At 34.9% G+C, this 14046-nt stretch overlaps 1 protein-coding gene across 5 annotated transcripts in view; it reads right to left on the bottom strand.

Moving 5' to 3' along the window:
* The window catches only part of LOC126263670 (sedoheptulokinase-like), a 179039-nt gene that overhangs the window by 56462 nt on the left and 108531 nt on the right, over positions 1-14046 (bottom strand). For 2 of the 5 annotated variants that reach the window (XM_049960791.1, XM_049960785.1), the window contains one exon: positions 9482-10520. The exons of 2 other annotated variants lie outside the window; for them this stretch is intronic. In XM_049960791.1, the coding sequence (XP_049816748.1) occupies positions 10337-10520 (184 nt within the window). In that variant the 3' untranslated portion in view covers positions 9482-10336. One more of the 5 variants, XM_049960812.1, reaches the window with a different exon arrangement.

The following is a 14046-nucleotide window of genomic DNA, read 5'->3' as shown; positions in this document are numbered from 1 at the left end:
TCAGCCATTGTACCTTGTACAGTGTAAATGTGTATCTTTCTTGGTGCTGAAATATATGTATGTATAGACATTTATGGGAACAGTTTGTTGCTTACGCAGTTATCCGTATTCCCATTTTCCATATACTAATGGAATGCCTTGACTTGTTCCACATCCTTGAAGATTCTCCTACCTGACAGAATCTACAGAACTTGATGAACGGATTGCACACAAACTACATTATTGATAATGATTTTTGAGAAGCAAGAAATTCTAAACTTAAATAGTAATTCTTCAGAGTACACTTTCAAGTCCGCTGAGGTCACTGCACCATATAATAGGGCTATACTTTGGTTAAATATGTAAATTTTAACTACTGCTCTGTTATTACATTAAATAAATCTGTTTGTTATGAATTATTCTATGACTTCAATATGATAGACATCATAGTGCAGCTTTCCCTTACACCATAGATGGAAATACAGTGATGGTATTGATGTTGTGATCAGCACCTTCAACAATCAGCACTGTAGCTAATGATACGTTTCTAAAAGTAAATGATTATTCAGAAAATGCAGTTGTGGGAAAACGCATCCTTGCAATTTAGTTCCTTGAAGTAGGTTTCACAGAGTTCTGTTCATTCAACTTGACCAAAGTTTAACATAAATGTGATAGGGACCATCAAAAATTAGCGTGGTGATCCAGAAAATTGTGGCTTCCACTCTGATATTGGTATTTTGATTATTTTTACATGCCACTGGCTTCCCACCAAAACTCCATTCCTATTCCTGACGTCACTTGAAATATCTCACCCCCAGTGCAGTTTTTCCTAGTTACTAAGTTAGGTCAAAATATCTACAGTTATTACAAATTACCACTTTTTCACCTTTACTACCAAAGGGAAGGGTACCCTACTTTCACAATAATTTTGCCCTGGTACTAACTCATATGTGTTCAAGAGTAGTGGAAACTGACCCAGGTCTCCCTCCTCCTCCTCTTCCTCAGCCCCCCCTTCTATTCCAGCAAGATGCGTAGGAGAGATTGCCTGAATTTTGGTGATATGGAGATAGATACTGTCAACACTGAGATGCCAGGTTGTGAATAGTGCCTGAATAGCTCAGTCTAAAGGCAAGGTTCTGAGCTAAGTCCTGGTCCACCACACAGTTTTACTCTGTGAACAAATTTCAAACCAGCACACACCCCACTGCAGAGATAAAGATTCAGTAAAGAAAAATTGCAGATTTCTACTTTGAGGGTGACTAGCACTAGTGGAATGTATTTTGCAAAGAAACAAATTAATTTTGACGAAACTTGTTGCAGCACAAGGAAACAGTTTGAGCTCAAAAAACAGCTGTGTACTAATATGACACAATAATAATTTGTATATACATGCCCTTGTTAATAAAACATCCCACTCCTGTTTATGATTCCTGTTCTGTTCCTCTGAAGTAACAGACATTTCCTGACAGATATTTTATTTCACTTTTTTCTTTGTCAGTTTTACAGCTTGTTTACTTCAGCCTCCTGTGTCACTATCTATCTTCATTCCCTATTTTTCGACAGTTCATGGCCCTTTTATAGACAACAGTAGAAGTAGTGGCTTTTTTTAAATTTTTTTTTAAATCCAATAATACTTCAGTTTAATCGTGCATGATGTGAGTATACGAGTAGTTGGGTGTTTCATATGCACATCTAAATTACTCTGGCCCAATGAACTAGTACATGTTTGACAATACATACGTCTCTTGCAGTGCATATATAAAATGCTTTAAGTGAGGAACACTGAAACTTGAACTGTTCTTTATAATACCATAGCACTATTGAAGAAATTTAATTTTGTTTGGCACCAAGGCAACAAACAACAGCTTAGTCTCACACTTCATTCAAATGAAAAATAAGTATTGTTATTATTGCCTCATATTAAGTGTAGGGATACAAACTTAATCATTCATAATTTCAGTATGTCACAGGATACAACAACACCAGTCATAAAGGCCTATACGATACATTAAGGAGAAAAAAAATCAGCAGCATTAACTTCTCATTGCAGCACAATTTCCACCACTACAGGATTCTGGAGGGTTGTATTTACATACTTGGGATACAGGCATGAGATATCTATCATCTGTTTTTCCTGAACAGTAACAATTATGTCAGAGTTGTAATGTGTAATTTCTGTGCAAGATGGAAATTCTCTCTGTTGGCTGCGGTTGTTAGACACATGCTGCAAGAAATGTGCTGGAATATTGACCAGAAACATCAGAGCAGTGCAGCTACAACTGCAACTTAGTGATATTTATATTATAGCAGTTTCAGGTCTGCTAGTCATGTGTTACGAGTTTTTCAACTAGTTTGTACTGAGCAATTAGATAAACCCCGTGTTGTGAAGCTGATCTGTGTCTACCACATTTATTATGTATAAAAATTTATACTTTAATGTGACATTTGTGATCAATAACCAAAAGGACTGAATGCACCACCTGCAAGAATGTAATTAAGGCATACTGTAATTGCTTATACTTAAACAAAATATGTGTGTTTTAAACCACAGTTAAAGTGAGTGCAGTTACCCTTTACAAAACTTACTCTCATGTGTCTTTTTCCACAACACATTACAATTAAAAAAAATAAAACAAAAGTATTCCCATCACGTTAATATAGTGATTTCTGGGTCAATTTCCAGTATGTTAATTACAACTTACAGATTAATGTTCCATTAATCCACTGGGGGCTAGTCAATTAAGCAATTTTATACTTATCATTAGCAAGCATTATGTCATAAGTAGATACTAAGAGACTCTTACAATGATATTCATTACGTGGTGTCTGTTGCCAGAGTGAATTGGGCCATACGTCGCTCTTTTATAAGTAACTGGTAGCCACCGGGCTCAAAATCAAAGTCTGGAAGAATCTCCAAGCAGTTGTTGAAGTGGTTGACATTGGTCCTAGTAGCAAAGTAAAGGTTTGAGTCTATTTTAAAGTAAGTCCATAATTTTCACCAACATGGTAAAGAGGTAACAGCAATCTGTTCTTGATGATAAGTTGGTAAAAACAGTCAAGATCACTGAATACCTCTTTCATTAAAGTAACAAGTCTTGGCACATTTAATCAGCCATCTTCAGATTATGATCACCATTTGGTTGGAGCTGGTGGCATAGTGAACAGGTGAAATGTGCTTACAATGGTAACTGCTCAGTTCCCGTTGTGATGACCTGCAACTGTTCATCACACCACCAGCTCCAGCCAAATAGTAATCTGAAGACAGTCGATTAAAAAACAAACCAAAACCAGTCATTTCAAAACATGAGATATTCTGCGTTCTTGACTGTTTTTACTAACTGATCATAAAAGCTGGTTGTTTTTCTATTATCCCAGTCCAACAATTTGGACTGCCTGCCAGAAGGCATGGATGTAGAAGACAGTCACTAGGCAGCCCCCTATAACCTGCAAGTGCTACTGTCGCCGCCACAGTGCTGGGCATGGGTCACACCTGCCGTGCCAGCCTATTGGCACTAACTAACACCACCTCCTTTTTACTTCATTTTCAGAACTATACATAATGACAAGTAACATTCTCCTGCCATTTGCCAAACTCACACCCTTCCATCGGACTGCCACAAGGTATATTGTGATTCATCACTCCAAAAGGCTCATTTCCAGTCGCCCATGGTCCAATGGCCTCTTTACACTACCTCCAGTGTCACATATCTAGTAGTAATTTCTGGTGCCAAGTAACTCAAATCTGCTTTAGTCCAGCAGAATAAACACTTTAGGTACATACAAGAAAACGATTTTTATGCTAACAACTCCTTAGTAAGCTTACTGCTCAAAGAATATCATAATTTAATATCAACAAGTATTTCAATAGGCACACAGTCTCAAAACATTGCAGGAGACATAACAGACAGACAATTTCTATTGGCAAAAATTTTATTGGAAATTATTGCAATCAATAACAGTAAAATATTACAGTTTCTGAATGAATTCAGCTGTGTATAAAATATGAAATATTAGGAATGCTTTTTTCAAAATAAAATTCAGTCATCAGGTGCACAATTGAGGACCTGACAAGTGATTTTTATTTTGAAAAAAAAACAGGGACCACAGTTCTGAACAAATAACAGCTATGAATAAAATCTTGGGAATGATTTGGACCTGAGATTCTTAAAGCATTTTATGGAAGTAATATATCCCATTTTAGCACAACAAGCCTACTCAAAACTTATATTTTTGTAGCTACTATGGTCTGTTTTTAAAGGCACTGTGACATTTAAGCCATGGATGGATTTTTTGTATAATAAAAAATGATTTGTAGTATTTCAAAGTAAAAGAGACAGGAAGACAGCACGTTCTTAAATCCTTAGTTACCTTAGCCCAATAGCCATTGCAGTCAAGTTTCAACACCAAGTTATTATCAAATGAAAAGAATGTACCCTAAATTTTAACAAATTTCAGCATACTGAATCTAGATTGTGAGTTGGAATGAAACACTGTGTTTGTGAAATGAAAATCTATTGAAATAAGAATAAATTGTTGACATTTCATGAGTACAATAACAATGATAATAGTAGTAGCTACAATAATAACAATTTCAAGCAGATGCAAATCATTCCCTCTTTTTATGTGATATATTACAAAAATATGCACAATTTCTAACAATCTAATAAGTATTGTAAATTACTCATGTAATACATGGTCCATGCATGTTGTGCATTTAGTTATTATTTGTACTTCATGTGGAAACAATAGGAACTAACATAATAAACACTATATAAATACAAATATCTCCAAAACAGTAATATATCACAATCTTATATGAAGTGGAAGTACAAAACAACAACATCACTCCTTTCATAAAAAGAAGTTTGAACTCCCTTCAAATTTTAATATACCATAATCAGTTTCGATTTAATGCTGTGTTGCATTGATATAACTAATTTCTTTTATCTGCATTTCAAATCTGATAATTCAACTAACTTTTGATCCTTAAACTACAAATAAATCTTTTTTTAAATAAATATATGGAGGAACTAATTCATAACCTGCAATATCCACTCTCCCACGTATAGAATATTTTGGGAGTTCTTCAAGGTTTGGTCATATAACATACATTAACAATAGATAAAAATACGGTTGGATACACATTGAAAGAGCTGAGCACAGCTTAGCTCCAAATAACAAACGGTGTGATTTTCAGTCATACCAGTTACGGAAACTAACAACAATACAATTCAATACATTAAAAAATTGTTGTAGTTCGGCTTCACCCCCCCCCCCCCTCCGCCCCCCACACACACACAACCATGCACAGTGTGAAGTACAAGTGCAGCAATATGATTACACTTTTCATAAAAAGAAGATTCTGTTTCAGTGTGTGTGTGTGTGTGTGTGTGTGTGTGTGTGTGTGCGTGTGTGTGTGTGTGTGTGCACTTGTAACTAAGATATTTATGAAATTAGTGATACAAAAACTTTTCATAAAAAGAAGATTCTGTTTCAGTGTGTGTGTGTGTGTGTGTGTGTGTGTGTGTGTGTGTGTGTGTGTGTGTGTGCGCACTTGTAACTAAGATATTTATGAAATTAGTGATACAAAATATGGAAGACCTGTATAAGTGAGGATGCTAAGAACATACTGGTAAGCACAAATAGCTTACCAAACATTTGTTTATTGTACAGAGTGTAAGTCTGGAGATGGTTGCAATACACAATGAGCTAACAAAAAATTAAAGCCGAGTTTATAAAGAAAGCAATATACTTCTTACAGCACAGAACCTCCACAGTATTCCCTGTAAGGGAACAATATGCTAGCACGGACCAATAATTTTGTAAGAGTAAGGACTGTGACTACAAAACAAAGAAAAAATTATGAAGTTTAAGATTTCAATAACAGAAATTCTTCCATTGGGAGTCAAAGACAGACAGAAAATATCTGTTAATTACTGGTAAACAAAGCAATTTGTCAGTGAGAACCAAAAGATAAGAGAAGACTATGAGTCTGTTTTAAATCCTTCTGATATGTCATTTGCTGTTACTTGTTTAAAGAAGTGGTGGACTTTTTCTCACTGTGTTTGCTATATAATCTGATTAAAGGATTGTAGTGATTTTGTTTGTTATTGGTCTTCTGTTATGATAGTGAATATTGAGTAATTTATCTGTTACTGATTTATAAGTTCTTACATCTTAGCTTAATCGTAATTCTTTCTGGTCATTACCCCCAAAATTTATGCACACCTACAGCTCACCATTTACAGAATAAAAGGGCATGTAATCACAGCAACAATTAAAAATGTATTTTTCCAAATTTACTATTGATTGCAAGTAATGTTCACGCCTGAAACATTGATTTTCTGAAAATTAATGGTGGGAAGGAATCTCATTATATAATAAGTTTAAAGTCCAATAAATTAACATCATCAATAAATTTTTACTTTGACATTTTTATACAAAAATTGGCCATTAAATGTGTAACATGCATGATTTTGGTGAGAGAATAGTGGAGGGTGACAGAATAGGTGTTGTTTAAATGCTCCATCATTATGGGCTCAGACAGGCCAATTGGAACTGACCAGCTGCCATGTTATTCTCGGCCAATGATGTCATCTGGATGCAGTATGGAGATGTGTGGGGTCAGCATACTGCTTTCCAGACCATTGTCAGTTTTACAAACATTGGAACTACTGCTTCTCATTCAAGTACTCCCCAACTGGCTTCAAGAAACTGAGAGGACCCCGCTCCAGCCCTCCCACCAAGGAAAAACCCCTGGCAGTACTGGGAATTGAACCCAGGTCCTCTGCATGGCAGTCACCATGCTGACCACTCAGCAATGGAGGTGGAGGGTGAGAGAATAGGTGTTGTTTAAATGTTGCTGCACTGCTGTGTCTGAAGTTATAAACTGGATTTTGAGACTGTTAAATGTCAGTGACTGAATGGCATTCAAAGGGCCTTTAAAACTGGTAAATGTGATTCTGATCGGAGTTACTGGTGGTAATGGTCGTTTGCATGAGGAGCCCTTGCTTATGTGAATGTGTGTGTGTGTGTGTGTGTGTGTGTGTGTGTGTGTGTGTGTGTGTGTGTTTCCCTTGCTGAAGAAGACTTTGGCCAAAAGCTATAATACACAACAGTCTTTTTGTTATACCCATCTGTAACTCAATGGGCCAACTTTATGGTGAGTAGCAATCTGTCCTTTTCCTAATCTTGTTGATATTCCAACCTGGAGTTTCCAGAATATGATTTTAAATTTACAGGAACTTACTTTCCAGTTTAGTGAAACAAAGGATTAATAAATCTTTGTAGCACCTGGAATAACATTAGGCATGTAGGTTATGCAACATGCTGAAAACCTGGATTCAGATAAATCAGTATTTGTAAATACCAAAGCCTCTGTAGCTGAACTTATAATAAAGAATCTTCTTTGCTTCTGAGAAAATTAATTTTGAAAGCTGTGACTATAGGAACAAAGATGTTTCCGCTATAATAATGTGTGATATCTCTCAAACAGTAGGAAATAAATTTGTGTGTTAGCTTAACTGTATTAGATTCATTTTGTGTATTTGTCATCCCTGTCTCATGAAAGTCTTACATTGGAAAAATATTCCCTTTATTATGGCATAAGATTAAGTATATTTTAGATTACTGTACAGTAAAATCACAATTAGCACACATTATACTGATATGTTTAATTAGTGCTGCAGAAGATTAATTGGCACACAGTACTTATACTGCAAATTTTTATCAGAAGTGAGCACTAGAAAATTCCTGGACACTTCGGTCTTCTTGCAAAGTTGTCTTTCTTTATATACTTGAGGAAAAACAAGAAATTCTGTCAAATACTGAAGGAAGAACCAGTAAATGATATAGAACATGAAACCTACTGAATATCTTAGTTTGTGTGGGGAAAAAAAAAACAAAAAACAAGATAATGAATACTGCAGACTACAAAAAAATGTTCATTTGTGGTAAAACATGAGAGATAATCCAATAAGCAAATATATGACAGAAATATTGCATAGATTAAAGTGAAAAAGTACCTAACAGAAAACAGATACCCCCAAGATGAATAAAAAATAACGAATATGTGTTTTAGTTTTAAGAACAGTGTGTGATTTCATATGAAACACACTGTATGTCAAATAAAAAAGAGCAATGAGGATTCTGTAATGCATAACATGGTATACATCTGAGAACCATGGAACACTCACAGTTTTTCAGTTAAAATATGATAAGCCTGAAATGTTTTACAAAACAGTGAGTGATGTACCCTTCAATTTGAAGAGACACAAAGAAAGCATAAAAAACTGGTGGATAAGTGAGCTTATAGTAGATGACAACTGCCTAGAAAGGTTTCATTTGATCGGATCTAACAACTTGTACAGTGTCATTTATCTAAGTTCTGATAGCTGATCAGAAGTTGACATAAAGAGAGTGGATGGAATAATTTCACAACTTTATGGACTGAGAAACAACTGAAAAGTTTTTTTCCATGTGTTATCAAATCTGCTAACCATTAGAGATTACTATTAGACATTATTAAGTGTAGAGAACAAAGTAATATAAGATACTGAGCATGATGAGATGCCAAAATATTTACATGGAAGAAAATTTTTAACTGTAGCACTTGGTATATGAGTACTTGTCTTTAGAAGCTCGTAATGCTACATGAACAAGAATGGAAGACAGGTACAGTCATCCATTACATAAAGTTTTCTAATGCTTTAATGCAAACACATAGAACAGTGATACATGCTCTTCACGCACATCAAAACTAACTATGATGCTACATCTAATGACAAAATTTTAACAGGTCAATCAAATACAATCCTGTATAAATGTTGACAGGCAAGAAACTGGCAAATTACCTTATATTTTTGCTGCATTACAAAAGAACTATAAAACTATTTTAAAGCTTTTTAGGTAACAGTTTCCTACATAACTGTTTTACATACAGTACTCTGCTTTAAAATTTCCTGTTACAATATCTGAAGCACCTCAAGCTGTGAAGAAATTGTAATAAATACCAATGTCTGTTACCATACGAAATGAGACCTTAAGCTTATACCAGAACAAACAAACTCATATGCTGCAGGGGACAGCAGGGCATTAACAGCAACATTAACCAAAATGCTGATTTCCAGTCTCTCTGAGACAATCTTATACATTTTTATTTGTTGTCCTAAGAGAGCTTTAGCTAACAAAGGATGGATTAATGTCAGGCAAGGCTTTCTGGTGATCACCACTTGGCAAATGTATGAGATTATCTAAACAGTGAAACTAGATTACACAGTGATACATAGAACTGGTCACATATCAGAGAAATATAAAATAAAATCCATCAAAATTTGGCAAATGCATGAGATTATCTAAAAAATGAAATCAGATTACACAGTGATACATAGAACTGAGCACATATCAGAGAGCACCATGTGCAAATGCATGAGAGTATCTAAAAAATGAAACCAGATTACAATTTCATGATATCTTGACTCTTTCAAATAGCTGAGATCTGAAACAAATGAAATCATCTGCTATGACTATGTGTCACCAATTCTGATCACCTAGGAAAACTGTGTAATATTAAGATGTAACAAAACAAAAATTAAGAAAGGCAACCCGTTCACCTGAAGCAGATTGGTACATGGTGCATAAACAAACGTAATAGCAGAAACTTCACTAGCTTTCAAGCAACTGCTCTTGTTCTCTTGGAAGTACATCTGCCAAATTTACTACTTGTAACCTCCAATATTCACAAGCTTGATTGTAGAGAAGAAAAATCTCTCTGAAAATGCTGACCACACTCTGTGGTGAAAATCTAAATTATGTGACACTATGGCAAGATTTACAGCTGTATAAATAGTCTACCCCACTTAACCTTCTCTCATCTTCCATCCCTGCTCCACCCTCAAATCAAATCTGCATTTCCTGGTTATCTTACTGTTTTCTTGTACTCCCTTCAGCTCAGATAACAAAAGCTTGGTATTCATTATTGTTGTGCAGTTCTTAGAATGGGTTTAATTTCTCTGTTATATGAAAACAGCCAAATTTACTTTTTCACTTATAAACTTTCACATGCTTAATCATGCTTCTGGCCTCCATCTTGTATTCTTTTGATTGGTACAGTACATAACCTATTTCTGTAGTTAACTACTCCTCGACCCACCTTACATATCATGATATGTTTTTAAAATCAATATTACTGCTCAAAATATAGTTTGAGCAGATCTAACTAGCACTATCTTCATTTTAATTTCTTGGCCTACTCATTTCCATGCAAGCATAAATCAGGAAATCTGTATGACAAATGCCATACAAATTGCCTTTTGACAAAAAAATATTACTCTGACAGAGACTGTTTGACCAGTTACAGCTAAGATACAGACAAGGCTGATAAAGCCGCTCCCATAGCAGCATCTCCTCCAGATACAAAATCAATTGGCAATTGATACCAATGCTGAACTTCTGCCTGGAGAACTTTATTACGAGTTAGTGCAGAGCCAATACCTAATATCCGCTTTATACTTGAATCCAACAGCACTTCTCTTGGCATCATGCTATATTTTAGGAAGGCAAAGTGAAGAATTATAAATTTTGTATTATTAATTATCTATTCTGTAAGTAATTTATTAATAATGACTGTTTAAAAGTACATTTAATTTTTAACACCAGAACTAAGTCTATGTTTGTAAAAGGATCATCTTTCTAAATTACTATTCAATGAGAAGACAGGGTGAAAGGGAGAAAAAAAAGATAAAGAAGACAATCACACACAACTTTCAAAAACACAGATTATATGACAACAGTTTTAAAGAAGATATCAATTATTTTGAAAGGTATTATCATTTTTTACCTTCATTCTCCCCTTCCTCTCTGTTCCCTTAACATAATAGATCAACACTTTTATGATTAATAAGTTATTATTGTACTGTGGCCATTATTCCTTAAAGAATTTGATAAACATGATATTAATCAATAAGCAAGTAACAGCAACACATCAGAGATTTCTTACCAGCAGTACAGTACTTGTTCTACATAAGGAACAAAGATAATGTGAGGAAAGCAATTTCTTCTTCTTCTTTTTCATGAAACATTTCTGCTTATGACAGTTGGCCATAAAGTCTCTTCCAATATTTTCTCTCTCCCCCCCCACCCAGTCCACTGTTCAGCATATCCTGTCACTGTAGACCTTTCCAATTCACATTACCTTTTACCTGGTCGCTCCATCTCGTTTATGGTCTTCCAACTCATCTCCTTCCAGTTTCTGTTCACTCCAAGGCTGTTTCAGTTAGTCTCTCTTTTCCCATTCTTTTAACGTGGCCAAACCATTTCAGCCTATTCATGTCTATAGTTTCTTTTACAGGATTTATATGAAACATTTTTTGTATTGGTTCATTTCTTATTTTGATGATTCTCATATTACCCAGGCTTCCTTGTAGAAAGTGCATCTCTCTTTCATCTTTCTTTGTCCAGGTCCAACATTCTGAGCCATAGGCCAAAACTAATAGATAATGTGATTTGTTTATCATAATCTTTACTTTGGCAGATATTTTACAATTCCTGATTAAGTCTGATTCACAGTAATAAAATTTTGAGCAATTTTCTATCCTCTCCAAATTCTGGATGTTTCCTTTCCTGGTTAGCTTATTTCCTAAATATCTGAAAGCATTTGCTTCTTTAATAATTTTTCAATCGAAAATTACACCCTTTATTTCTTCATTTTCCCTACACAATTTAATTGCCTTACTTTTTGTTAAGCTTATTTCCATGCCTGTTTCTTCAGTTACCGTCTGCCAGCTATTTAGTTGTTCGTTCAATTTATGCTCATTTTCTTCTGATATTATCACATCATTCAATGATTTTCATAGCATATGCTCCTTATGACATTGTCTATGGCTATATTAAAAGTAAAGTCATCAAGTAAAATAGAAGTGATTTCTGGCATTCCCCAAGGTAGTACTATAGGCCCTTTGCTGTTCCTTATCTATATAAATGATTTTGGAGACAATCTGAGCACTTGTCTTTGGCTGTTTGCAGATGACACTGTCGTTTATCAACTAATAAAGTAATCAGAAGATCAAAACAAACTGCCAAATGATTTAGAAAAGATATCTGAATGGTGTGAAAAGTGGCAGTTGACCTAAATAACGAAAAGTGTGGGGTCATCCACATGAATGCTAAAAGGAACTCATTAAACTTTGGTTACATGATAAATCAGTATAATCTAAAAGCTGTAAATTCAACTAAATACCTAGGTATTATAATTATGAACAACTTCAACTCGAAGGCTAACCAAAGACTGCATTTCATTGGCAGGACACTTAGAAAATGTAACAGACCTACTAAGGAGACTGCCTACACTACGCTTGTCCGTATTGTTGCGCGGTGTGGGATCCGTACCAGATAGGACTGACGGAGTACATCAAAAAAGTTCAAAGAAAGGCAGCACATTTTGAATTATCATGAAATATGGTAGAGAGTGTCACAGAAATGATACAGGATTTGGGCTGGACATCATTAAAAGAAAGATGTTTTTCACTGCGATGGAATCTTCTCACGAAATTCCAATTACCAACTTTCTCCTCCGAATGCGAAAATATATTGTTGACACCGACCTACATAGGGAGGAACGATCACCAAGATAAAATAAGGGAAATCAGAGCTCGTACGGAAAGATATAGGTGTTCATTCTTTCCACGCACTACACAAGACTGGAATAATGGAGAACTGAAGGAGGTTCGATGAACCCTCTACAAGGCACTTACATGTGATTTGCAGAGTATCGATGTAGATGTAATGGTGAGAGCACACTTCAATGTCGAAATTCTCTATCTGTTCTAAATCATTCTGACTTTTGCCATTTGCCATTGCAGGCATTTGTCATACGTGTTTCTGATTCTGAGTTGCATCCTTTTGAAAGTTCAAGTCTATTCAGATCTTGCAATATCTCTTCCCTTCTAACAGTGTTGTAAGTATTTTGTGTAGCTCTGAATGTAACTAACTTTTCTCAATTCCCATTTTCTTCTAGTACCTGTGTAGCTCTAAAAATGGCATTGTTGATCTTCCAGGCCTAAATACTTGTTGTTTTTCTCTTAATTGTGGTTTTATCTTGTTCCTGATTTTCTGTGCAATTATCTTTTTGTAAATATTCATGCAATGTTGCAGTAACGCTATTACTCTGTAGTTGTTGCAGAACGAATTGTTACCATTGACAAATATAGGTACATAATTCCCTCTGTTCAATCATCAGGAATCTCACCATAGGTTCATATTATCCTTATTATTATAAACAGCATCTGGATTCCAATACAGACTATTACAGGAGGTTTGCCATTTTTCCATTTATAATATGCTTTCTCTACAACTACCTGCATATCTTCTCTTTCTATTTCACCATGTCATTTATACATCTTTTCCTCTGTTATGGTATTATTTCTTTCGTCTCCCTCCATTTCATTGTGCGTATTTGTTTCATCCTATTCTTCATACAAATTCTGGAAGTATTCTTTCTGTACTATCAAAACTACTTCTTACTCCGACATGCATTTTCCTTCTTTGTTGATGACTTGTAAACTCTTTTCTTTTTGCTTCTTCCTGTTACCTAATATGTGTAACAAGATCTTCTTGCCATCCTTAAAGTCCTCTTCTATTTCTTTTGAGAATTTTTCACAAGATATTTTCTTAGCCAATGCTATAGTTTTTCTTTTGTCCCTTTTATGTTCCATTCTGTTTTTGAACCATTCTTCCCAAAGGCCAACAAATCAACAGTGGCTGTCTGAAAGCAGACTACACTAAGTATGGCACCAAAGATTTACTAGTGTAAGAAAAGAACCCAACAGTCTACCATTTGTTACATTACATCATAATTTACGTCTCTTAGAGTAAAGATGAATATACTGTCAGCACAACTTCAGTATAAACTAAATATTAATGTAAGTTTAATATGCAGAATTGGCTAAAAATATAAGAAATAATATTACCTCCAACAGTAGGATATAGAATAGTGAACTAGTTTATCAGGAGTAAAGGTAACAATTCATGAAATAGTAGAGGCACTGAGTCGTCAGCAGGCACTTAACCAAG

The sequence above is a fragment of the Schistocerca nitens genome, chromosome 1 (assembly GCF_023898315.1).
Source record: "Schistocerca nitens isolate TAMUIC-IGC-003100 chromosome 1, iqSchNite1.1, whole genome shotgun sequence".
NCBI classification, from domain to species: Eukaryota; Metazoa; Arthropoda; class Insecta; order Orthoptera; family Acrididae; genus Schistocerca; species Schistocerca nitens.
Note: the sequence above shows the minus strand (reverse complement) of the source record. Positions and strands in the feature narration are given on the sequence as shown.